The 25,411-nt window shown below is 41.9% G+C and overlaps 1 protein-coding gene across 3 annotated transcripts in view; it reads right to left on the reverse strand.

The window, feature by feature from the left end:
• Positions 1 to 24,609, reverse strand: part of LOC101776960 (ABC transporter G family member 41) — a 25,607-nt gene extending 998 nt beyond the window's left edge. Inside the window, exons 1-23 of one of the 3 annotated variants that reach the window (XM_022828632.1) lie at positions 24,450 to 24,609; positions 24,195 to 24,318; positions 23,925 to 24,003; positions 23,708 to 23,799; positions 21,958 to 22,117; positions 21,691 to 21,767; positions 21,493 to 21,546; positions 21,313 to 21,403; positions 15,933 to 16,234; positions 15,479 to 15,760; positions 14,241 to 14,554; positions 9,628 to 9,788; positions 9,152 to 9,255; positions 8,908 to 9,061; positions 6,931 to 7,068; positions 6,767 to 6,837; positions 6,246 to 6,578; positions 5,691 to 5,981; positions 4,170 to 4,253; positions 3,820 to 3,953; positions 1,272 to 1,505; positions 947 to 1,118; positions 579 to 833 (exon numbers count right to left, since the gene is read on the reverse strand). In XM_022828632.1, coding sequence (XP_022684367.1) covers positions 579 to 833; positions 947 to 1,118; positions 1,272 to 1,505; positions 3,820 to 3,953; positions 4,170 to 4,253; positions 5,691 to 5,981; positions 6,246 to 6,578; positions 6,767 to 6,837; positions 6,931 to 7,068; positions 8,908 to 9,061; positions 9,152 to 9,255; positions 9,628 to 9,788; positions 14,241 to 14,554; positions 15,479 to 15,760; positions 15,933 to 16,234; positions 21,313 to 21,403; positions 21,493 to 21,546; positions 21,691 to 21,767; positions 21,958 to 22,117; positions 23,708 to 23,799; positions 23,925 to 24,003; positions 24,195 to 24,318; positions 24,450 to 24,577 — 3,834 coding nt within the window. In that variant the 5' untranslated portion in view covers positions 24,578 to 24,609. Of the gene's footprint in view, positions 1 to 578; positions 834 to 946; positions 1,119 to 1,271; positions 1,506 to 3,819; positions 3,954 to 4,169; positions 4,254 to 5,690; positions 5,982 to 6,245; positions 6,579 to 6,766; positions 6,838 to 6,930; positions 7,069 to 8,907; positions 9,062 to 9,151; positions 9,256 to 9,627; positions 9,789 to 14,240; positions 14,555 to 15,478; positions 15,761 to 15,932; positions 16,235 to 16,340; positions 16,801 to 21,312; positions 21,404 to 21,492; positions 21,547 to 21,690; positions 21,768 to 21,957; positions 22,118 to 23,707; positions 23,800 to 23,924; positions 24,004 to 24,194; positions 24,319 to 24,449 lie in introns of those variants that run through there. The other 2 variants (XM_022828631.1, XM_012847329.2) reach the window with 2 other exon arrangements.
• Positions 24,610 to 25,411: the final 802 nt, after the last annotated feature.

Genomic DNA, 25,411 nt, shown 5'->3' on the forward strand with positions numbered 1-25,411 from the left:
CTTACTCAAGCTATCAATCTGCCACTTACAATTACACCCCAACCTTAAGACGACCCTTCTATTCAAAATTTGTTTCATTGATAGAGTTCTAAATTAAATACAAGATCCAAGTCCAAATAGGAATCATTCCAGATTAACATAGGGTATCAGGAATGATAAGCCGTCATAGAATCGTCTCGCGAATTATACTCCATCTGTGCAATTAGTTTTGTAATTAGCTTATGTTTAGTACTCCTAATTAGCATCCAAACATCCGATGTGACAGGTGTTAAACTTTAACAGGTGTTTCCCAAACACCCCCTATATACCTTAGACTGACAGTTAGATCACTGCGACATAAAGTAAAGTTTGATGTCGATGGAGCATTTAACATTTTACCTCCAGTAATCTACCTATTTTCATTAAATGGTACAAAAGAGCAATTTTACATTGCATAGCCAGAGAGAACATAACACAAGATAAGTATATAGAACTATAAAAGGACCCATGGATGCCATTGTTAAAGGGCAGCTTTGATCATTATCTTACAATGAAACTTCATAATACAAACAACTGAAAGAGAGAGTATATTGACTTACAGGACCAGGCATAATGAAGCCAGACATGAGGTTGAGAACAGTGTAACACGCGGAAGCCAATATTGTGGCCACTTGCATGTTGGGAGTAAGTGAAACAATCATCATTCCGAGGTAGACAAAATAAAGCAATGTGCAGAACATGCTATACGAGAACCACAAAACCTTGGTTATTGCCCATGCAAAGCCAATCATTGGGTATGCTACAAGCATGAATATTAGTAGCTGAACAAGCACGAACGGAATCTCCATGGCCAGCTAGCAAAAGACAACATATAAAGCATCAGAAACAATTCTCTATAAGCTACAAGTTAAAGACACAGTAGGAACTATTTATGTAATTTCAAGTCTGCAGTATAACACTGGCTGACCTGTGCAAAGGAGTATGCCCAAGGAGAGTACATTCCTGCAAACCTTTCTCTGTACATAACTGTGCGTTCAATGCAGACAAAGGGCATGACTGATTGGCAGTTTTGGATGCCAGTGTACAAAGTGGTGCAATAAATGCACCCCAATGCGGTGAACAATCCTTGCTGGTTGTTTCTGCCAAGGAAATCAACAAAGAGAAAAAAAAAATCCAGGTTAGCTATGATCACGCATATATAATAGCGATACATACAGTTCAACGCCTCTACAATGCATGAACCATGACACAAATTCAAGAGATGTAGAAGTTACATTAGTAACCTGGCTTACATGTTATTTATGTTCCCTTTCTGCCAATACAAAGCACCGAACATAAGGCAGGAAAGGGCTGTAAATACAATGCGCACCAAGTTGTAGGAAGGGGTTCTCCAATGTGATAAAAATTGCTTCAAGAGGCAAGCTTTGAATTGATCCATGAATTTCTGTGGGAACTGTGCTTTGAAGTGGAGATCCCTTGTTCCAGGTGATGGTACACTTAACTGCTTTACCATTTCATCATTGTCCCTTCAAGAAAATTAGATAAACAGATTGATTATTAATATAGAGGTTAACATAATAAAAAAAATCATACAGTATACTATACACTATGAACCCATCGAGAAGTTTCAAATGAAAAATTCACTATATATGGTATGTACCTTTTCTTTTTATCAATGTTGTTGGCTTGAGAAAGAACAAGCGTACGGGTACATAGTAGATATTTAGCTTGGTCTAGTAGAATTGTTTTGCTAACTCAGGTTTGATTTTGCAAAGTATGTTTATGTTATGAAGTCATATTTGTCATGCTATGATAGTTTCTACTATCGATTTGGTAATGTTTGGGATTTTTTCAAAAGAACCATATAACAACAAAATCTATTAGCACTATATTCCTGTACACAACTCTCTGTTTACTAGCAATGTCCATCTCTTACTGCAGTTTGCCACCTTAGCCACGCTCTATTTTGCTGTTGCTGCAAATTCTCTTTCCTCTATTTCCTCTACTTCTCCATCACAGCTCAATAAACTAGTCTGGGACCTTGCTGTCTTCCCAAAAACATATATTCCCTTCATTCTTCATCCAACCACACAAAAACCCATTAATGAGAAATTTGGAGATCAACCTGTTGGGGTAGGGGAACTGGGGCCTGATTAGATGCAAATGACGAAGAACAATAACAGGTTGAGCTGCTCTCCCTCCCTGAGAGGAAGACATTGCATTCAATATCCGCCTAACTAACACATGCGCTAACCTTTGGCTTACATGCTGCCGAGCTAACAAACCAACTAACAAACTGCCCACAATTTGTGATAACAAATCCCCTGGCTAACTAACCAAATCTATCTCCTAATCCTGATTATTTGCAGCTGAAGATGACGCTCCCCTGGCTAACTAATCCTGAAGTACGTCTGACCCACAAAGGAGTCCATAACACAACCCGACCAAGGCTGTAATTATCTCAAGCTGAGCATCCTAGAGAATGTAATAGTGGTGCCACCAATATATTTATCTTCTAGAACAGTTCTATTTTGTAAAATACTACTCCCTCCATCCCAAATTACTATTCGTTTTGACTTTTCTAGATACATAGCTTTTGTTTTGCACCTAAATATATATTATGTCTAGATACATAGCAAAAGTTATGTATCCGGAAAAGCTAAAACGAATAGTAATTTGGAACGGAGTGTTAGAGTATATTTGGTAGTTGCAGATATATGTACCGTAAACTGCCATATGTATTCGGGGAACCTTACCCCCCAAGTCTTGTACTCAATGTATACCGGCCGAGAGGCTCAAGCAATACAATCCATCGATTATACGCAATCTATCCATCCTACGTGGTATCTTCCACTGCTTGTCGTGCCCTTGTCTCCTGCGCGCCGCCGATCGTCCCCCACGGCGCGCATCCAACGCGCCCCTCTGACGGCCCCCTAGCGCCCCCCCGACGGCCCCCTAGCGCCCCCCCGGGGAGATCACTCACGTCAATCTCCACCGGGGGCTGCGCCCTTTTTGTTTGATGGCTGGTTGATTCGATCCGCTGCCGTCGTCAAGCAGAATGTTGTTGCTACACGCACCTGGAGGTTCTACACGAGATGTTGCTCTTTTTCTCTTTCCTGATCAGAGATCAGGTTTGTGTCACCCGCCGCCGTATTGACTCCGCATGCTTCTTCTTCGACATTGTCACCGGTCGTTCTTCTTCAACACCCGTGTGGTTTGGGCTGGTGTGCGGTGCGCGTAGGGGCACCTCCCGCAGCGCCGCTAGGCCCCTCCGCCACACGGTCTCCATGCTGGTCGTCCACTACATCGCCGTCACCACTCCGATCTGCACGGCATCATCGTCCGTCGTCTCATACGTGCGCCCTCGGTCTGATCAGCCGATCAGTGCACGGTTGTGGTACATGCGGATCAGTGCACCGTCTTCGTCTTCAGCATCTTCCCCTATGCGCCACCATCCTCATGGTGCCTCCTCATGCGCCCACGGCTTCATGTGCGACTTCTACCTTCGGGTTCTTCTCCAGTCTCACCGTCTGCGGTGGTCCCGCTGTGACTATGGGAGAATGTTAGTATATTTGGTAGTTGTAGGTATACGTATCGTAGACTGACTGCCATATGTACCCGGGGGAGCCTTACCCCCAAGTCTTATACTCAATTTATACCGGCCAAGAGGCTCAAGCAATACAATCCATCCATTATACGCAATCTATCCCTCCTGCATGGAGGGAGTAATATATGTGTGAGGAAATTCTCTCATGGTGGTGCACAAGATTCAAAAGGTTTCCATGATTTTTTTTTACTACTCAAGCCTGAATTGTATAAGAATTTGCTTCTAAAGCTTACTTGTAAGTTGATGATTCCCTGTATATTGCTGCAAAATTTATTCCTAATTGTTTCTCCATTGATTTTGAAGTAACTTCTAGCATCCAGGTGGATGGGTTATAATCATCCTTGATCTTGGGTACTCCAGGAATTGCCTGGGAAAGTAAAAGATCAAAATTAAATGGTGTCGAAATTGAGTAACTAAAAGGCAAATAACTAAATTAAGCTTATACAATAGTATTGTTTGCCATTTCATCTATATAGATATGAAAGTATTGACTGGCACACCAGTGGCGATCATAATAAAGGAAAACAAGTTAACTAGCACTACAGTAGTCAAACACATTGTATGCATAGCGATTGGAAACTACCTGGAAATATTGGATGACCTCACATGAATTATTTCCTAGTGGCCCAGCATAGATCAACTCTCCACCTCTTTTCATCAGCATCAACTGCATGATTGTGTTTAAAACTTGGTATCACTTGTTACCTTGCTTTAATACAGAATTATGGATGAATGTTAATCGGTTCTCAATTGATGTAAAATGGTAAATCAATCAATATACTAAAAAGAATAAGAACTTATGTTGTGATCATTCTTTGAGGAAAGAGTGACCAAACATTTATTTTAACTCCAGCATGCTTCCCAAAGCATTTGTTGAAGTGGAAAAACTAGAGCACAGTGGGGACATATTCAACAGTGAACTTAGTTTATTGCGGGTGGAGTTCTTGAAATTCTATCTGCATTTTGTCACATTGGCAGGGGAGTTCAACTGTTTAACTAAATATTTTTATATCTATTACCTTATTTTTCCACAAAAAAGTTTTGCTAATGTCAGTTAGGTGTACAAAATATATAGATTCAAACAATATGTTTTAGTAATAGAAGTCTTGTATCTAATTAGTGATGAAACCATTCTCAAGTGTTACTCACTTCAACATGCATACAGTCTATCAAACAACAACAATAAAGCCGGGGATGTTTGGTTCCTAGCCACACTTTGCCACACCTAACCTTAGGCAAGTTTGACCAAGTTGGCAAGTGTTTGGTTGGGCAACTAGCATTTGGCAAGATTCTTTGGGCTCCACATGTCATAGAGACAAAAGGTGTGGCAAGATTCCCTTTGTCATGGCAAAGTGTGGCTTCAAATTTCTTAGCCACAGTTTTTGTGGCTTCCCACACTTGCCTAAAGTTAAGTGTGGCAAAGTGTGGCTAGCAACCAAACATGCCCGTAGCCCAAGAAAGTTGGGAGGTAGCCTATAGATTGTGCTAGCACCGGTGGCTTTGCAAGCCTCCATTGAATATGTCCGAACTATCTTAACTGATGTTGGACAAGCTTTTTCTTCGTTTGGTGCTACCCCAAGCTTACCAAGTATGCTGTCATTTCAAACTCAATCCTCCTCGTATGTCAAAAATCCAATGCAACTTACCCATCTCTGCCACACTTACTACTGAGCATGTCACCTTTCATTTCAGTAGGCCAACATTATTCACCATACAAAGTTGAGGCCTAATCGCTGCTCTATAAAACTTGCCTTTTGTTTTTTTTGGCACCTGCCACCCAAGAATGACAGATGCTTGGCTCTATTTTATGCACCCAACAATAATTATATGACTAAAATCTTCAAATATGAACATCACCTATATAGTGCATACATTCTATCCCCCCTAAATGGAATTATTTCCTTTATAGGTCCTCTAAAAATAACCTGAATTTGAGTTAAGCAGGTAATATTGCACAGACATAAAGTGCATAAGCAGACATGGGGCATTTCAATTTTGTTTCCTAAATAATTTCATATTCAAATCTGCCCAATAATTTTTGTGTCTTATATTCCCCTTAACATTCCAACCTAATCTAGCAAAAAGGTTATGTAAATATGGTTACCTGATCAAAGGCTTCAAATATTTCAATACTTGGTTGGTGAATGGTGCATGCAACAGTTCTTCCTGTACCTGCAATATTCTTCACTGCACGCATGACAATAGCTGCAGCCCTTGCATCCAAACCTGACGTTGGTTCATCCAGGAAAATGATACAAGGGTTGGAAACAAGCTCGACTGCAATTGTGAGTCGTTTACGTTGCTCAGTAGATAGCCCATTTGCTCCAGGGAGTCCAACCAAACTGTCTCGGACATCATCCAGTTCAATCGTCTCAAGGACTTCCTTAACAAAGTCCTGAGAGAGAAGTCATCAGATAAAACAATTGCATACAAAGTGCATTTACTTCCAGATAAGCAGTGCAATTTATGCTTTAAATAGTCCAACTTGGTACCATGTTGATCTAATCCTACTATGCAAGGAAACATGATCCAAACTTGCCAGAAATTAATGGCCATGGACTTAAAATTAGAAGGTAAAGATGATCACCAAAAAAAATCCTAATAAGTTCAGGTAATCAAGGACAAATTGATCAATGTCAGGGGAAAATGTAAAACTCACATGTCTTGTTTTTGAGTCAATTTCCATTGGCAAACGTAACCGAGATGAATACACAACAGACTCCCATACTGTGATTTGGGGAGAATGCACATCAGTCTGCTCGCAATATCCTGATATTCTAGCAAATGTCTCCTGAACTTTAGGATAGCCACCTATTCTAATGGCCCCTTCTATAACTCCTCCTGTTTTCCTTCCAGCAAGAACATCAAGCAAAGTTGTCTTGCCAGCTCCAGTGACCCCCATGAGTACTGAGAGAACCCCTGGTTGAAAGGCTCCTGTGATGTTGTGGAGCAACTGTAAGTTACTCTCTGTGTAGCCTTGCTCCCTCATAGCCTGCAGTAAGACAATTTTTGTTCATATACATCAGTCTTGTTCTATCCTAAAATTGCTAACCTATGCTGTATACTGTGCATTTGAGTGAGCTGTATGCATTAGAATGAACACATCGCATGTGAAAATGTTTGCCCTTGTTTCCTAACACTGTTTCTTGCATTCATTATCTTGTGTTACAAGATTGATACCATAGGGGTGTCGATGTAGTAATTGACATCCCGAAATGATACTGCGAGAGGTGTGAAAGGTAAGATCTTCCCTGTAAGCCAAGACTCACATGTTAGTTCTACTGTTTTTGCTTGGGAAGAAAGTGTGGGTTGTAAATAGCTGTCAAGTGTAGAAGTTGACTGACCAGTCATAGTAGGTGTGTTCAGAGTAGTTTTTGGTAACATGGGACTTTCTCTTACCATCTCTTTGGAGTTAACCTGGTCCTTCCCTTGCATTGCAGTAAGCTTATCATGAGAGATGAGAGATTGAGAAGTCCCTGAAGCTGAATGGTATAAAGGAGGTTAGATTTGACAATAAAAACAGTATACTTGGCTGTAGTCTTTAATGCACTTTATTGAACCAAAACATGCCAGCATGTAATAGGAAAGGGTAGTGTCATTTTGCAGTGGCGCAAGCCTATGTCAATCTTTTGTTCACTGAGGTACTGTTTGGTTCATGGAATGTCCTAGGATGGAACCATCGCATCCAAATTTTGCTAGTGTTTGGTTCCAGGCCTAGTGGGATGGAAGCATCCTAGAACAGGAATATTCCTTATAGATTCAGGATGGGCTGGTTCCAAAAAATTGGTTGGACACATCTCTCTCTCAAACAAGGCTTTCTATTTCTGTTATTGTAATGGAAATGGGGTTCGTGCCTCGTTTTGGAAAAAAATGGAGAAATGCAAAACATAAAGGATCTTCAGTGTTTAGTTGAGTAAATTGCACAGTGCAGTATTGAGATAGTTCTATCATCTCAATTAGAGCCAGCTTTTGTTTTGACAAATGTCCTCATTCTTAGATTAGTCAATTCATTACAGGGTCACCCAAAAAAAATTTTAGCGGCTATTGAGTTTCATGTCCCAACCAGTTCAACCCAAAAGCTTAAGCTAGTAGGAAAAAGTGGCCAATTCACTTATACTCCAACAGCGGCATGACTACATCCATCCTCATTTGCTATTGACAATATAACACATGGTAGCTGGACATTACATTTCATCCATCAACTAAATAAGATTTGGTTCTCATACTAGGACAAATCAAATCCATCCGTCAAACCCTTTTTTAAGTAAATCAATGCTACAAGCTTTAGACCTTTTCGCGGATGATGTGTTCTGCTATTCTTAATTGTTTTCCTAAAGAATTCTATCTGGAAAATCATATTATACTTTACCAAATTATGTTATCCAATTTCCCTCATGTAGAATTTTGTTTACTAACTACTCATGTATCATCTGCCATCGGGAACACAACAATACCTCTTTTACATGAGTACTTTTTTGAGGAAAAAGAAACCTTCTAAACAAATAAACTTGAAGGTGGTTTAAGTGAACTGTGTCGACCAAAACTATAATTTGGAACCTATTGAACATATCATCTACAAATGTTTAAAATGTTTCGTGAATTTTAGTTCTAGTTTCGGCAGGGTCTAAACATGCATACATGCATAAAAAAGTTCATCTATCAATGAAATGTTGGAAAAGATACATGATGTGGACCAAATGTCGAATCTACATAAAGTTTAGGGATGCAGATAGCCAAACCAAACACATTTAGGAACCTCACTAGCACACAACACCATTTTTTGAAAGTAAACTAACGGATGTCATGTGCCATACATCAGGAGTCAAGAGATCCATATTAGTTAGCAAATTTATTTAGGAAACATTGGTTCATTAGTTGATATAGTTCGAATAGCTTGAGCAAGGGGTAATTTTAATTCAGCCTATTTGTATGAGGGCTGGTTGTATCTGGAAGGTCAAGCAATACATTGGATCTCAACTATCTCTCCTCTATCCTCCTTCCTGACTCACCCGCGCAATAGCATCAACTAAAACAACGTTGTGCCGTCAAGGTCCAGGGCCAAGCCCCTAGACTACCCATGACTACTACTCACGCAATCCTCTATCCACAAACCATCCACAAATTCGACATCCATCACAATGGATAAATCATAATCCTAAATGATACGGTCATGGATATTTAGAGGTAATACTAGGGTAATTCTATTATCCCTCAAAAGAGAGGACAATTTTTTCACCCTTATTAACAATTACCATGTTAAATTGTCTGGACTAAGTCGAAAATGCAAAAGACAAGCTCAATGGTTCAAAAGCAATTCTTACATCTTCTCATAGTTAATCCAACAGCAAACCCTATGTTGAACACGGCAATGAATACAGCAAGTGCTCCAACAGAGATCCAATAGAAAAGGCTGGAGAAGTCTAGCCCTCGATCCATTAATACTCTATTTCCAAGTGTGACACCTGATACCATGACCTAGCAACAAAGAAGAATCAATACATGTGAGTTATGGCCAGCATTTTTGGTATTTTTCTGAAGTCAGCTAGTTATCAATTCAAAGTGGACCTTTTGCCATCTTTGTGTCAAAAACTCATTTCCAGTTAAGCTTATCTCACCATAAGACATTGGAGAGACCCAGAATATCCATTTTAACCAGTTCGGAAATAATGCTGCATCAATGGATCACTGGTGTTAGTAATGCTGTATTTCTCTAACTCCGATGCTTTATCCATATATGCGTATAAAAAGGCCAATCCGAATGAGGGTTTTATTTTCATTAAATAGGGTGTCATGTCAGTAGTTTGATGAGTGAAAAAGAAATAATGAAGAGAGAAGAGGGGTTTCATGACTTGATCTAGGTGAGCACCATTAACACAAATACTCTTGCTTATGTTGCATATGAAACAACAAAAATGAATCATCAACTAAATGCTTTCTTGCAAATGTGACTCCTGGAAACACCAATATGAAATTCCCCATTGGAATTGGCCTAAGACATATTTCTCACTAACATGCAGATTTAATGAAACCAAGAATCTTACTCCGGGGAATGATGAAACCTCCACATACAAGAATGATGAGAAATAACAAAACACCACCAATTGAAGCAATTGGAATTGTTTGGCAAAATGAAGCTACACATCGAAACATTGATAGTGCTGTTGAGTGGTGGAGGAAGAGGACGAGTAGCTGACGAAAGAATCTAAAACAAATAGATGGATGTTAAAGAAGGCACTAATCAGTTCTTATTAGCCAAGGATTTCAAGAAATAAACGGAAACAAAATTGAACTTGGCATTATATTTTTCAGACACACTTAGCATTTAAACCAGACTAGAGGTTATGTGGAGATGCATACAAAGTATTAATCAGTTCTGTATTAAAACACATCCATATTTACTGCCCAGATGGGAACTGGTACAAAAGCACTGCAAAGTATATAGATTTCCATATGTACTGAATAGTTTAATGAATAAGGTATCAGGACAATAAACTAAAGGTTCACTGTATAGTTAGGAATGCACTAGCTTGTTGTACCAAATGAGAACTATCTACATATTCATTTGAAAGTTATGCTCCAATAAGATTTCTTGGATCTAATCTGCTTGCAGTTTATTTAAAATTTGTGCTTAATCAGGGTTAGCAATTGAAGCCCACATCCAAAACTTTAAGAAAGTACAAAGAAAAGGGAAAGCCCCTATCCTTAGCATAGAACACCCCCAGAACACACACAACACAACGCAAAGCACACAACCCACTATTAAGCTAGAACAAGCATGCCATTTAACAAGAGCGAAACAAGACCCAGAACACCACACCTAGGCGGCTGGTGCAAGCAACCTAGCCAGCAGTTCCCTAAGTTTAGAAGCCCCTGCCAAACACCAAAGGGTGCTTTCATTTGTTATTTCCTGAAGGAGCAACTGAATGTTAGGAAGAGCGCCCTCAAAAACGCAGGAATTACAATGCTTCCAGATTTCCCATGCCACCAGTATCATGAGGGAATTTATTCCTTTCTGCAAAGCTTTTGGTGCTGCTCTGATGACTCGACCCCACCAAGCTGAAAAACTAGATGAATCAGCCGGCACATCAACGACCAAATTTAGATGCAGAAAGATCAAAGACCAGATCTGCCGGGTGAACACGCAAGATAAGAATAGGTGTTGGGCTGTTTCTTGTGCCTGGTCACACAATGGGCAGGCAGCCGGGTGCTGCAGCCCCCTATTGGCGAGCCGGTCAGCCGTCCAAAGCCTCTGCTTAATGGCTAACCAGACAAAAAAAAAATTGCAGCGTAAAGGAGCCCAGCTTCGCCATATCCTCCTCCATGGGATAAACTTGATTGAGCCAACGAAGAAAGCTTCATATGCAGAATTGCTGGTATATGAACCAGTTGGGGTCAGCTTCCATCGATATTGGTCTGGGATGTCATGTTGTAAAACCACCCCATCCAACTGGTCCCAAGTAGCAGGTACTCCATCAGGACCTCAACTGAAAGGGCTCCTCTAATATCTAACACCCAGCATCTATTAAAAAGAGCTTGAGCAACTGTTCTTATTTTGACCACTCTCTTCGGAATTGTTTGGAATAGATTGGGAGCTACTTCAGACATAGTCTTCCCATACATCCATCTATCTGACTCAATGTTCTAAATAACGGGCTATGACATTTAGCGGAGAGCTCTTCTCAGCCGCTATAGCTCCGCTACATCCCACTATAACGCTGCTATAGCCCGCTATTTAGTACAACGATATTGTAGCGGCAATTGCCAAAAACTGCTATAGCTCCGCTGTAGCCCGCTATTTTAAACATTGATCTGACCAGAACAGAACTGACTTGCCATTCCCAACCACTGAATCTACTGCCATATTAAACATAGCTTGAGTGAAACATAGCCCACATCCAAAACTTAAAGTGTGAAATACAAAGCATCCTAGGATGTTGTGCAGTACTGGAAAGTGTGTACTGTGAACACAGCCTTACTGGCACATTAGTCCAGCCTAATTCAAGAATAATTTGTTTTCAGGTCAAGTATTTTCCTTTGAAGCTAGACCACACTGCCTGAAGGGGATTAAGGTATAGAGAAATGGAAACACACACTTGTGAAGAAGATTTTTGAAAGAGGGATATTTAATTCAATTCTTAATCTTAAAAAAGGGATAGCAATAACCTTGTTATATGTATGCATGTGACAGACTACAAGATAGGGCCAAATCAAAATAAAAAATTAAAACATGGCAAAAAAAGAAGCAAAGCCTAGCAAGTAAAGCTGAGCATATGGACACAAACTAATTTCCAACGTCTGTAGCACTGTTGGGCCCTACATCAACATTAAGTATGCAGGTGCTACTCTGCAACATGAACAGTTTGCCATGAACAATAACACTATAGTCACTTCCACACTATTTCACTGTTTACAGAAATAGTTGAGACTCAAACTGTATGGTTGTAACCAGGGTTGAGGTACCTGATACAGAATGTCATAGTGCTACAATTGAGTCAAGTCACGCATGAGATAAGCTTACACCATTGCTAATAGGGCAGCAAATCAGCAGGTGTCACGATATGCAGATGATGTGGCGCTATTTATCAAGCCAACACAAGATGAACTGCTGCTGATCACAAAGAAAATCTAGAGTGCTTTGGAAAAGCTTCTGGGTTGCAAACCAATCTCCAGAAAAGCTGTGTGATACCTATTAGATGTGATGAGGTGGCAATAAGGCTGGTTGATGACACCCTTCAGTGTCCTTCGGCTGATTTTCCTAGCACCTACCTCGGGTTGCCAATATCTAACAAAAAACTAAGAAGATGTGATCTGCTGCGTTGGATTGAAAGATAGCAAACCGATTGCCTGGTTGGAAGGCTAGCCGTATGAACCTTGCTGGAAGAACGACCATGGTCCGTTTTGTCCTGTCAGCAATACCTGTCTACTTGCTGATTGCCATAAATGTGCCTAAAGGGGTTATCAAGGCTATTGACAAAATTAGAAGAGCCTTTTTATGGAAAGGAAGAAAAGAAGTGAATGGAGGTTGTTGTTTGGTGGCTTGGGAAAAAGTGGCACACCCAATCGATCCTGGAGGTCTTGGCATTCCCAATTTACAGATCATGAGCTGGGCCTTACAAATGAGATGGTTGTGGATACAAAAAACCTCTTCAGATCAACCTTGGGCAGGGCTAAAATTCCCAGTTCACCCTCAAACCAAAGCCATATTCTGCATTTCAGTTACCACACAAGTTGGCAATGGACCTAATTCTCTCTTCTGGTCGGATAGATGGTTACATGGGTGTTCTCTGTCTGTTTTAGCACCAGCAGTGGTCTCGTGTGTCGCAGAGGTGTATGCCTAGCAGGACAGTTGCACAAGCTCTTGATAACAGAACTTGGGTAAGGGACATTCAAGGAAGCCTCTCTTTGGAAGGGCTGGTCCAATATCTTCAAATCTGGGATTTATTAGAGGATTTCACCTTGGTCCAGGACACTGATAAACATATATGGAGACATGAGAGTAATCGAGTTTTTTCCTCCAAATCCACTTACAGGGCCTTCTTTAATGGTGCCATAACCTTTGAACCTTGGCGCAGGCTCTGGAAATCTTGGGCTCCTCCTAAGTGCAAAATGTTTTTATGGCTGGCTATTAGGAACAAGTGCTGGACTGCAGACAGGTTAGCAAAGAGAGGCCTCCCACAGCCTGATCAGTATGTTTTGTGTGATCAAAAGGAAGAGACGGTGCAGCACATCCTTACCAACTGTGTTTTTGCTCATCAATGGTGGTATAATCTGCTAGCTCCTCTTGGCCTAGAGAGCATAGTACCAAGAAGGAATGAAAAGAGCTTTGCTGATCGGTGAAGGAAATCATATAAAAAAGCAGGGAAAGCAAAAAAAGGGGATTTAATAGCACGTTTATACTAGGAGCTTGGATGCTATGGAACCACAGAAACAAGGGAGTTTTTGATGGGGCAGCCCCTTCTTTGCAAGCAGCACATCAGTTCTTTAAAGAAGAGTTGAGGCTTTGGGGCCTTGCCGGTGCTAAAAAAAATTCAGGATTTATTTCAGGGTCAAGGGGAGGGTCAAGTGAGAGTTTCTTGGTTTAGGTCTGTGGGGTGTTGCAGCAGCCTTATTTCCTCCTTCGTGAGGAAAGGAGACTGCTTTGTACGGGGATCTTTCCCCTTCTTTCTCTCTTAATATAAAGATACACAGCTCTCCTGCGTGTTCAATAAAAAAAAAGATAAGCATACACATGTCCATGGTCAAAGAACTAGCAATTAAAAGAGGGTAGCACCTTCCTTTGTGGTGTGCGGCCCATTGGAGCAAATAGGATGAGGATGCAAACAGTAAAGAAAATCACTTAACAAGGCCAAACGTCAAGGTACCATGCGGAAATAGGCAAAGCTTCATAACTCGAATGGGATTAGGGTACTAGAAGAGGGATAGACAGAATAAAGAAAGTTTTAGAGAGCATGACCCATTCTTGATGTAAAGGAAGATAACCACCAAGGAAAAAGAACTCAAGGAAAAGTATAATTCTACAATTAAATTGTAAATGTTATGATGGTCGATACTGTGTGAACATGAAATGGACCTACACTGTTACTGTGCGTTTCAACAGTATTGCTGCAGTGGCTGCACCATAAACTTTCAAATTTATAAGATATAGTTTGATCACCTGGATGCTTCAGGAGTATAGCCTATGAGGTAGTAAGATATCGATGTCCATGCTATGGATTCAACCAAGGAGACTGGAATCTTCAGGACAAAAGCTGGTATTGCATAAGCCCAAGCAGGATAGAAAAGGCAATCTCTTTGTTTATAAAAGATTGGAAGTCTATTCAATGTCATAACCATCTCTGGGAAACCATTGACAAGTAGAAAAAGAAGTGAATAGAATTGTGAACTCAGGAAAGAATTAGCATGAGTTCTATCGATGAGCATGTGTGTGCGTAGAAATACTGTCCCAGTCATGGTTGCAACTAGTCCAACCTGCAATGTACAGGAAATATATTAGTTTCCAACAGTGACATTTTAGAAATGCATAATCATAGTCTTGGGAAGTATACCAGTTGCAATCAGCTGGGAAATAGAGATTGAACCCACTTTCAGGTAATGAATAATTTACCATGTTCATAAGCATACATGGTACACAGGAAGGGGACTTAGGTGCTGATTCATTGTAAATGATTCAACTGTATAACTATATTAGCAAAAGAGGGCAATGCAACTTAGATCCCTGAATTTTCAGTTGATTGTCCATTGTGTGCTTGAAATTACAAAGTAAACAATAGGTCCAGCAACATGTATCCATGACAGTGAGTGAACTTGATCCAAATCGTCTTAAATTAGTAATTTGTATGGAATTTGCTCCGATTGAAGGTAAGTTTCAGTACATCTTTACTAGGTAAGATTAAGGACACTTCAAAACATCATTCAAACCCAAAGGCTTCAAATCTCCAATCAATGCAAACGAAGAGTCTGGCCACGAAGTACTTTCAGAGTGAAAAAAAAATTGAGCCATCTCTAGTTAATATTTAGTTTTGGGTCTGAAATACTTGGCTTGCTTCTACACGTTTTAAAGTTTAAATATAAAGTTCATGTTCAAGGACCCAAAATCGATTACAAATTTACTGACCTACGATGCACTTAAAGAAAGAATAAAAGCTGCAGATCCCTTGGTTATGTTCTGTATTTATGTACCAGTACTATAAATGTTAGTTCGCCAACTACAGCTTCAAATGTATGCACATCAATTATAAAGTGCGCGACCTCCCACAATACCATGTATTAAATTGTGTTTGATATCCAAAATAAGGAAACACAAGTTCAAAGCAAAGTGGGTTATGTCAGAGCACAAAATATAATTCATGCATGGCATTTTTTCTCACTAGAAACTGTCTAGCAGCTGTTTACCTGAACGGCTTTCGATACGTAGATGAATGCATTTCTCTTCATTAGAAGATGCTCCCGTGCAAAACAAGCCTTGAGAAGGTCGCACTTGGATAACGAATAAATACTGAAAGATAGTGCACTATTGTTTACTTTAGATATTTCATAAGGTTTCAAAAGCTCCATAGAAAGATTCTGGCCAACATGATATTCTTGGAACCTCTGGTAAAACTGATCCACAGTAACAAAGTTATATTTTTCGTGTCCAAGACTCCAAAATTGCTCTTGGTCCTTCTTCGACAAAACCTATACATAAGCCCGAAGGAAAATGATACTAGCTTCTAAGAGTGACTAGGAATCACATTAGAAATCAGAAAAGCTACTCAGCTATTGGACAAATTTCAATCCTTCTAACTTTTCTTTTTTCTGGTAGATCAAAAGAGTCAACAAGATTGCAATGAAGTGTTCTCTAAACTACCTCTTGGAGGAAATCTGCTGCTCCTTTTCTCCTTGGGCACTTGAACCCACATGATTCAAAGAAACTTAGAATACTGTTTCTAGGACCATGGTACACGATTTTGCCTTCAGCCATCAATATAACATCATCAAAAAGTTTGTAGGTCTCTGGTGCCGGTTGAAGAAGTGAAACCAGTACAGTGTATTGCAAGACTTCAGCAAGTTGCTGGAAGCAGGAAATAATCTGGAAGGTGGTAGAGCTGTCCAACCCAGTGGATATCTCATCCAAGAAGAGTGCCTTTGATGGCCCTATTATCATCTCACCTAAAAAGCCAATTCGTAAAAAAATATAATTAAAGTATACAAAGTGAAATTGTTGCACCAAGAATGTGCGTGGCAGGTTTACAATGAAGGTACATAGCAGACTAACCTTTGTGATTAAGGTTCATGCACTAGAAGAAAAGCAGTACAAGGAATTCCGAAAGGCAGTACGCGATACGGTGCCAACTCTATCGAGCATTTCGTCGAACACGTTGTACGCGATGCTGCCCAGACTCTAATAAGGTAAACCTACTGCGTCATACAAAGGTCGTAGCGACCGATGGAGAGGCAGGAGCGCAAAGGAATGGAACAAGATACACACGGACAAGGTCTGGTGCGCGGTATAGGTAGGCTAGGTCGGGACCTTACCTGGGACGCGACGGCGCGGCCGTCGCGCGAGCCGAGCTCCCGGAGCGCCGCATGGACGGCGTGAGGCCGGCGCGCGCTTCCGGATTGAAGGTGGATGACAGCGCGACGCTCAAACAGGGTCGGCGCCGGCGACGAGGCATGGCAATGCTCGCGCGCGGCGTCGGGCCCCGGTCAGAACTTCTTTTTGCCGGCGAGGCGGACGGGCGCTTGAATTTTGATACTTTTTCGAGAGAAGTTGGGCTTAATTCAGCCCTTTATAACCCTAGAAGGTTGGGTTTAATTGAGAGCGGCCCTTGCTTTAAGTCCAACGTGGCCTGTTTTGGAAGCCCTGTCAGCCCATTACTCCTCGAAACGAACAAGTCCATTCCACTTTCTCAACTTTTGGTTTGCCAACTTAGACCCTCTTTGCTTTCCAAAAAAAAAAACTTAGACCCTAAGAGTTGGACTTCCAAACCTTTTTTGCTTTTACAAAAACCAAAAACCAACCAAATGGTAAAAAAAAACCATATGTGCTTTTGTCCAAAAGCATCTTTCACTTTAGTACAAATCCAAAAGCAGGTTCTCCGCTGCTTTCACCTGCTTTTGGGCAAAGAAATTACCCGCCTACCACTGGTTATGGAGGATACCAATTCGTTTTCCCCTTCTATTTCCCGTCCGTCCGTGACCCTTCCCGTCTGTCCGTGACCGTTCGTCCATGACCCCCCATCCGCCCCCATCCGACCGCCGCCCCATCCGTCAAGGCCCGCTGCCACCCCATCCACTAAGGGTCGATGCCCCAGCTGCACCCGGCCGCCCACCCAAGCCGCCCGCTGCACCTGGTAGCCCGCCACCCGCCGCACCCCACCGCCCGCTGCACCCTGCCACCGCCCCCACCCGGCCGCGGGCCCACCAAATCTGCTGTAAGGAACGATTCGAGGCTCTCAGGCCTTAGCTACTTGATTTGTTCTGGGGTTGTTCACTGTGTCCTACACTACAACCATTGGTGCCACGGCCGTGGCCAGCACCTGCACGTACCGGTCACGTGGACTATGCCCAGCACCTATTTGTTGTCTTGCCCAAATGAATTTTCAGTTCTACTTTTCCATATATTTGCTTTGTTGTCCATTATGGACCCTGTCGTTGTATACTTCCTCCATCATTGAGGTTAGTTCATGGCTAGATTAGCCCATCAGCGTATCTGTGGGAGGCTAAAAGTGCTTGATCTGAGAATAACTGTATCTGATATGCTTGGGTTCAGTCATGCGTGATGTTTACTAAATGCAGTGAGTTGTTTGGTTGATTTGCCTGGTTAGGTAGGATGTTTGGTGCTTGATTTTATTGGCTTGTAGTATGAAAAAGAATTGAATGAAATAATATTTTTGGTTGGTTGAAGAATAGGTGACAAGGCAGATTGGGGTGATGCTTTTTTAAGGCATTTGATTGATGGCTGCAAAGAAGAGATTGAAGCCGGGAATAGGCCGATGGAAATTTTCACTACTACCGGTTCGAAGAATGTTATTTTCAAATTTGCAGAAAAATCCGGTGATAGGCAAAAAAAATTTTGAAGAACAAGTTAGATGTTCTGAAAAAGTATTTAACGTTTATGGAATTCAAAAATTCTGCCACTGATCTTGGATGGGATGAGGCAAAATAAACTATTAACTGCTCAGAAGAATGGTGGAATGGACACCTTATTGTAAGAACTATATTGTCATTATAAATATATTTTTTCCCATTCTTTGTTATGGTGTACCTTGCTAACTTTTCTTTAATTTTAGAGATGCAACAATCGTGACAAAGGAATCAAATGCAATCATGTAAAGTTTTGAAAACAAGGACCTAAGTTTCTTGATGACTTGCGTATCTTGTTTGGCAAGGCACATGTTAGTGGATCTTCTGCATCCTATCCTGGAGATACATCCTCTGATGAGGCAAGTGATAAGGATGTGGATGAGATACCACAACCTACATAGAAGGATAAGACAGTAAACTCAGGAAAAAGGAAACGCAAGGGGACCTCCATTGGTGTTGAAGAGAAGGATGAGAAGAGCTCATTCTTTCGTTTGTACAAGAACACTTGTTTGAAGATAGAAACTGTTGCAGAGAGGATCTCCACAAGTGTTGAAGCATCATCAAATCGTCCAACCAACCTAGTTCCTACCATTGCAAGGACTATGAAGATGGTGAAAGAATGTGGGGTGCAAGAAGGAACTGCTCTAATGTACACAGCCGCCTCCCTAATTGTTAAGCCTAAATTTCGGGAGCTCTTTAGCTCTCTAGAAACAACTAAAGGAAGGCTTGATTTGATTGAGAAGGAGCTAGAAAAGGAGATGATGAAGCGCCATTGATTTGTTTCCATGTTTGTCAGATTATTTTCTTATCATATGTGAGAACATTTTCATTATGTTGAACCAAAATAAGTTACCCTATGTTGAACCATAATTTGTTACCCTATGTTGAACTATAATTTGCTTGGGCATGTGCAACATTATTTATGTATTATTGTGTTATGTTGAGCTTCTTTATATAGTATTGTCAAGAATGTTGTTGTATTTAATTATTAGTATACTGGTGTCTCATGTAGATGGATGATAGATTGGGAGATGTAGTCAAAGAGGGGAAAAAGGACTACTATTGCTAGCTGAACTTGCACAGCATGCTGGTGCTATTGGAGAAATGGGCAACTTATATACTGAACGGTATTTGCACAAAAGTGAATATAGGGAAACGCTAGAAACTGGATTTCAATGGTTGATGAGGTGTATGTCACGTCCAAGGTATTTTTATAAGATGTTTCGGATAAGCATCGAGATTTTCGAGAAACTTCATGACTTGGTAGTATCTACCTACGGATTGACCTCAACCAACAATGTTTCATCTACTGAGTCATTGGCGATGTTCTTGTGGATCGTCGGAGGACCACAATCTTTTTCACAAGCTGACAATCGTTTCACACAGTCACTTTGGACAGTTCACAACAAGTTTCACGAAATGTTGAAGTGTTTTCGCAAGTTAGCTAAGGACAACATTAAGCTGAGAGATCCTACTTTTTCTACGAAGCATGAAAGGGTGAGAGAGGATCATTTTTTGCCATACTTTAAAGGTGCAATTGGAGCAATAGATAGTTCACATGTTCCGGTGGTAGTGCCAGTGGACGAAGTGGTTAACCACACATGCTGTCATGGATATACATCTCAGAATGTACTAGCTATTTGTGATTTTGACATGAGGTTCACTTTTGCGGTTGCCGGTTGGTCGGGTTCTGCACATGACACACGTATCCTCAATCATGCATTGGCAAATTTTCCTTCATTTCCCATGCCTCCTAAAGGTATACATGGTTCCTTCATAAAGTTAGCAATACTTGTATTATTATATACCTTACTAACTTGGTTTTGCAAGAAAATATTATCATGTGGACTTGGGTTATCCAAACCGAATTGGGTATCTTGCGCCTTTCAAAGGAAACACGTACCATATATCAGAATTTTGACATCGTTCGGGGCCTCCCCAAGAAAAATACGAGATGTTCAATTTCTTGCATTCATCTCTTCATAATGTCATTGAAAGGTCTTTTGAAGTCTTAATGCAGAAGTGGCGCATTTTGAAGGGCATGCCAAGTTTCTCACCTTGTACTCAGAAGCATATCATTATGGCTTGTCTTGCATTGCATAATTTTATCCGTGACAACAATTTGTGTGATAAGGAGTTCGAGAGATGTGATGTTGATGAGGAGTACTTGGTACAACATACAAGTGGCACGACACAAACATAAGGAGATGAGAGTGACGATGTAGAGAATGAGGATGCTATGAATACCATTCGTACTAGGATAGTTGATGCTTTGGTTAGTGCGAGAGGAGGACAGTTATGTTGAGGGATAACATCATTGTATAAGTCTTTTGATGGATATTGTTCTACGTGGACCAATCACTTTGATAGATGAAAAACATAGAAAATTTATTTTTTTCCTTTCTAAAATGGCTATTTACATGTGAATTAGTGAACATATTATTTTTGTTACAAGCAATTTGCATATAAATAGACCTTTAGGAGCATTACAGATATTTCTTACACATCCTACAGTTTCACAGCTGTTCTAACCAAATGGCCTTCTGCTTTTCTTACAACTGCTTTCTCACAGCTGCTTTTCCTCAACCCACAGCTCACAGCAGCTTTTTCGAAAGCCACGGCCCAACCAAACAGGACCTTAATTAGATTTTATAAATTGCATATGATTGGTTCAAGTGATTTGCGTATAAAGAATCATGTTGTTTGTTGTAATTGCGTCCTCTCGATGTTTAATCTAAGACTAAGAATTAAGAAGCTGAAGCAGCAGATTAATCTCTAGAATCATGTTGTTTGTTGTAATTGCGTCACCTAAGCCTTTGATGAATCTATCAGCGGTTCTAATCTCTTATACTATCTATTAGATGATAATATGTCAACATCCAAGAGCCTAATTTTTCACTAATCGCAGATGACTTGTTAAAAGTAGGAATTCCTCAAAAAAAACCTTGAAAAGTAGGATTATAGGATTTTATCACGGTAGTTCGCATTATAACCATTGTAATACCCAAGAGACAAGCAAGATTTGCTAATGGAGCGGAAACATGTTTTTTCCTTGCTTCCATGTGAAGAAAATATGTTTTTTCCTTGCTTCCATGTGAAGAACTGTCCTATATCATTTGTAATTGCTAAATCTCATAAATTAATGCAGTAAAATTAATTACCTGTGGTTAGTCGCTTCTTCTCACCACCTGAAATACCCCTTCTCATGGCATCACCTACCATTGTATCAGCACATTTTTCGAGTCCCATAATCTTATTTATTGGGAAATTAATTAAGAGGAGGAATAACTTGGTGTTAGCATTCCATGATACTTAATAAAACTTTTGCTAGAGACGCTTACTTTAATTATGTACTCAGTGTGGAGACTCCTCTCTGAACCTTCACTATACATGGCCTGCATCAAATAAAAGTGTGCGCTTGGTATGTGGCGTATGATAGCAATCTTTCACAAGAAACATTTCAATTCCTATGGTAACTGGCTAAAGTGTATTGTGTGTTGAAATCAGGGCTAGCTATCAAATTAAACTTTGTTTTGTACCTTCATAAACGTGTCGATGTCAGGATCGGGTGTAATCCCGGCCTCCTCCTCCCTTGTAATGATCTCTCTCAGTACATCTACATTTGCAAAAGGAAAGGAAAAAAAAACAAAGTTAACGGAATCAAACACGAGTAAAACTCTAAATATCTATTAGTTACACAGTAGTTCTCTTTTGGCATTGCAATTGAATCCTGTCTCGTGAAGCTTTCTAATGATTGATACCATTTAAGCTTAATCCGTTTTAATCGCATATAACAGCATCGTTACCTTCTCTCCAGCCAACACCCTGAACCCTTGCTGAGAAGTCGAGAGACTCCCTGACGGTCATCTCAGGAACATGCAGATCATGCTGGCTTACATAGGCTGACGTCTTCTCTGGAACGAACTCATTCAGCTTCAGGCCATTGTACTCGATCTCTCCTGAAACCTGCAGTGCATACCCAGAAAGAACATTGTAGCATGCAGTTCTCTATCCTGAAAGTACCCATGCCGTTATTGATTTACTGCTATAGTACGCGTGGCTTATATCCATTTCATTTTTTTAATTAAGGAAAATATCCGATCTTGAACATTCACGATGTGAATATCTACGACTAGAAAGAAATAAATCTGATCACATAGTCGGACGAAACACGAGTACTTAGACTTCGAGCCTCAACACATAGACACTCCAAACAACTAGAAAGGAAACTAAAGACTAAGCGAGAAAATAAAGACTAAGCTTCGATCTTCTTCCATATTTTTCTTCAAACTTGAATTGTCCTCACGCAACAACAGTCCTTCACCTCTCTTGTCTGCTTAGAAACAGTTGATAATAGAAACATTCTACAAGAAACGATTAACCATAGCTTGATGTCCTGCCTCTTGTCACATAGTAACCGCACTGAATCGATCTTGACTGTGACCTCAAGCTTGAGCAACGTCATACACTGCCACAATATAAGTGATCTCGACCACGGCATCGCAGGGCTTAACAACTCCTCCATGGCGACACCCCCAAGAGGGAAGCGACATCAAGATGCCGCCGTCGCCAGAACCAGCCTAGTAGTTCAAAGGTTTTCACTTGGAGAAGAAGACGGTAAGATCCTTCCAAACGACGCCTTCAGGAAGGAGAGCGATGCACAAAATCACCGTCGCTGTCGACCGATACAAGATCGAGTAGAGCTTTCGCCCAAAAGACCTGCCATGAGCCCAATCAGCGCCCCTATCGGTTCCGACGGTGTGCGCGCCCACTGCGACCTGTCGTAAGCAGCCATCCCACGACAACCTAGGTCCAGTCCGAGCGCCTGGTGTCCTCTAGCCGCGTGCCAGCCGCGGGCGCAGCCCCAGCCGTGCCACAGAAGGAGGGATGCCGCGCGCCAGCCGTGGGCGCCGCCACAACCGCGCCACGGAGGGCGCTGGGTCACGCCGCTCGCCGGCCACGGGCACCACCGCTGCCGGGCCCTGGCACTCACTGGCTGAAGGCGCTGTCGTAGCTGGGCCCCGCTGCTCGTTGGCCGCACGTCAGGATCCGTCACCGCTGCTGGAAGGCACCGCACGGCCCCAACGTGCCGAGGCACCGAAGCAGCAGATTCGGCAGTGGGGTGCGGATCCGACCATCCGAGGGGCGGATCCGGCCGCGAACCGCCGGAGACAGCCGCCGCCGCCATGGATGACCAAAGAGAGCACGAGGGAGGGGGGAGGAGAGAAGGAGGGATGGGTGGTGGAGCTCCGCTGCCGCCTTCCTTGCGGCTGTGCGGACTTCTGGCGGCCGCTCGAGCGGCGGCGAGGCAGGGGAGGGGTGGTGGGAGGCAGCGGCGCTTGGGGGAACGAGATCTACCCGAGCTGCTCATTTCATAATCTTTCAAAATTACAGAGCGGATCTTTTTTTATCAAACTTTCTCGCTTTTCTTCCAGTAACTATCAAGCAATATTTGTCGATAAATAACGCCTCGATATAAACGACAACAGTGTGTTAAACTTAAACCACAGCGTGGATGTTGAGCGGAAGCTGCAAAAATAAATAAATATTGCTTACCTTCACGTTTTTGTGGAGCTTTCCTGCAAGAGCACGCATAAGGGTGGTTTTGCCGCATCCTGGGGGCCCAATCACAAGAGTCAGCCTGCATGTGTGTGCACATGCAATTTTAGTGCTAGTTACAGATGGAACCACGTGAGAGTATCTCCAGTCAGACAAATTACAGTACATGCTAAAAAGATACAAATTACAGTAAAAATATGCACTTTCCTCCCATGCCTGACGATCCCATCGACACCTTTGATAAGCTGAACCCTTGCTTTCTGTCTGTTGAAGCCTACCCTAGCCATCAGCGCCTGTTTGTAAATTTGATCAAAATTAAATGGTAAGAGGATTACCAGGCAGGCGTGCAGGCACAGACAGCTAGGCTCTCAGATTTTTGCCATAGGGTGCTTATCTATTCACGCCCTAGTGCTAGTTAATCTTGTTGCTACAGAAAAAAAACCCTCCTACATCTTCATGTTCAGATACTATACGGTCGACTTACAGAGGCCATGGCGACAGCGGAGTTCCATAGCGTTGGTAGGGGTTTTCCTTTGACAACCTGGCATTCGGCCTCAACGCTGAGGTCTCTGAACCTCACCTCTATCGTCGGTTCCTGCACATCCACCCTGAACAATCCACGCATTATATTCATGCAGCAAGGTCACTGTAATTAGGTAACTATATATGTATACAAATGCAATACCGCAAATACTCTGCTATTCAAAACAGATGAAGGTATAACGTTACAATTACATACCTGTCCATTCTGTCTCTCATCTTCTGCAGCAGCCGGAGGTTGTCCTTCTCGACGTCCTTGATGAGCCTGTCCATGAACTCTCGCCGCCGCCGTTGGGCGGCCTCGTCGTCGAGCTCGGTTCGGCTCATCCTGCACAAACCCCACCAAGAGGTTGCTCGTGTCTAGGGCACACGATTGCAATTTAGTTTGCGAGACATTGATGCCTCCATGTTAATTTAAATGGTCGATCGACCAAATGAGTCCTCGAATCTTGTGTGGGGGGTTGACCTGTCACTGTCGGTGAACAGGATTTCTGATTGCTCCGATCCGATCTCGGAGCGGATCTCCTGCACAGGCAAGAAGGATCCATTTCCCAATCTCTAGGCGTTGCCAAGATTAGATGCAGAGAAGGTTAAACAAATTAAGCGGCTACGACTTACCATGCATTGACGTTCAGAGTTGCTAAACAACATGTACATGTCCTGATGCGCCTGTGACGACCAACATATCACGTGACGACCATAAACCAAAGACCATGCGTGTGAACATCACCAGGACTCAGATCTACAGTGCTGATTTTTTTCCCATCAAACAGATTACAGATGTATAACGTGTGTTCATAAATTAGTATAAACAGTTGAATCTACATAACACCAACAATGTCGTTGTCATGATGGTCATATTCAAGACGCGAATGCGTGGAGCCATGGTTGCCAATTGGAGTGTATTATTTTACGGAAATGCTATACGCCGTGCGTCTGGACGCGAGTTCCTCCGTCGAACGGCTATGTGGCTCAGTCTGGTCCAAGCATTCTCTTCCACCAGACACTTGCAGACGCGGTCCCACGGAAGTCTCCGCTGCCTTTATCCCTTCACCCACCGCTCCTTTCACCCAACAAATCTCTCTCTTTCTCCCTCTCTCTGGCTCCGCCAGGGAGTGGGTTTGCTGCCGGGGAGCTGCTCGGCAGGGAAGGGCGCTGCTC

Source organism: Setaria italica, chromosome VII, assembly GCF_000263155.2.
Source record: "Setaria italica strain Yugu1 chromosome VII, Setaria_italica_v2.0, whole genome shotgun sequence".
Lineage (NCBI taxonomy): Eukaryota > Viridiplantae > Streptophyta > Magnoliopsida > Poales > Poaceae > Setaria > Setaria italica.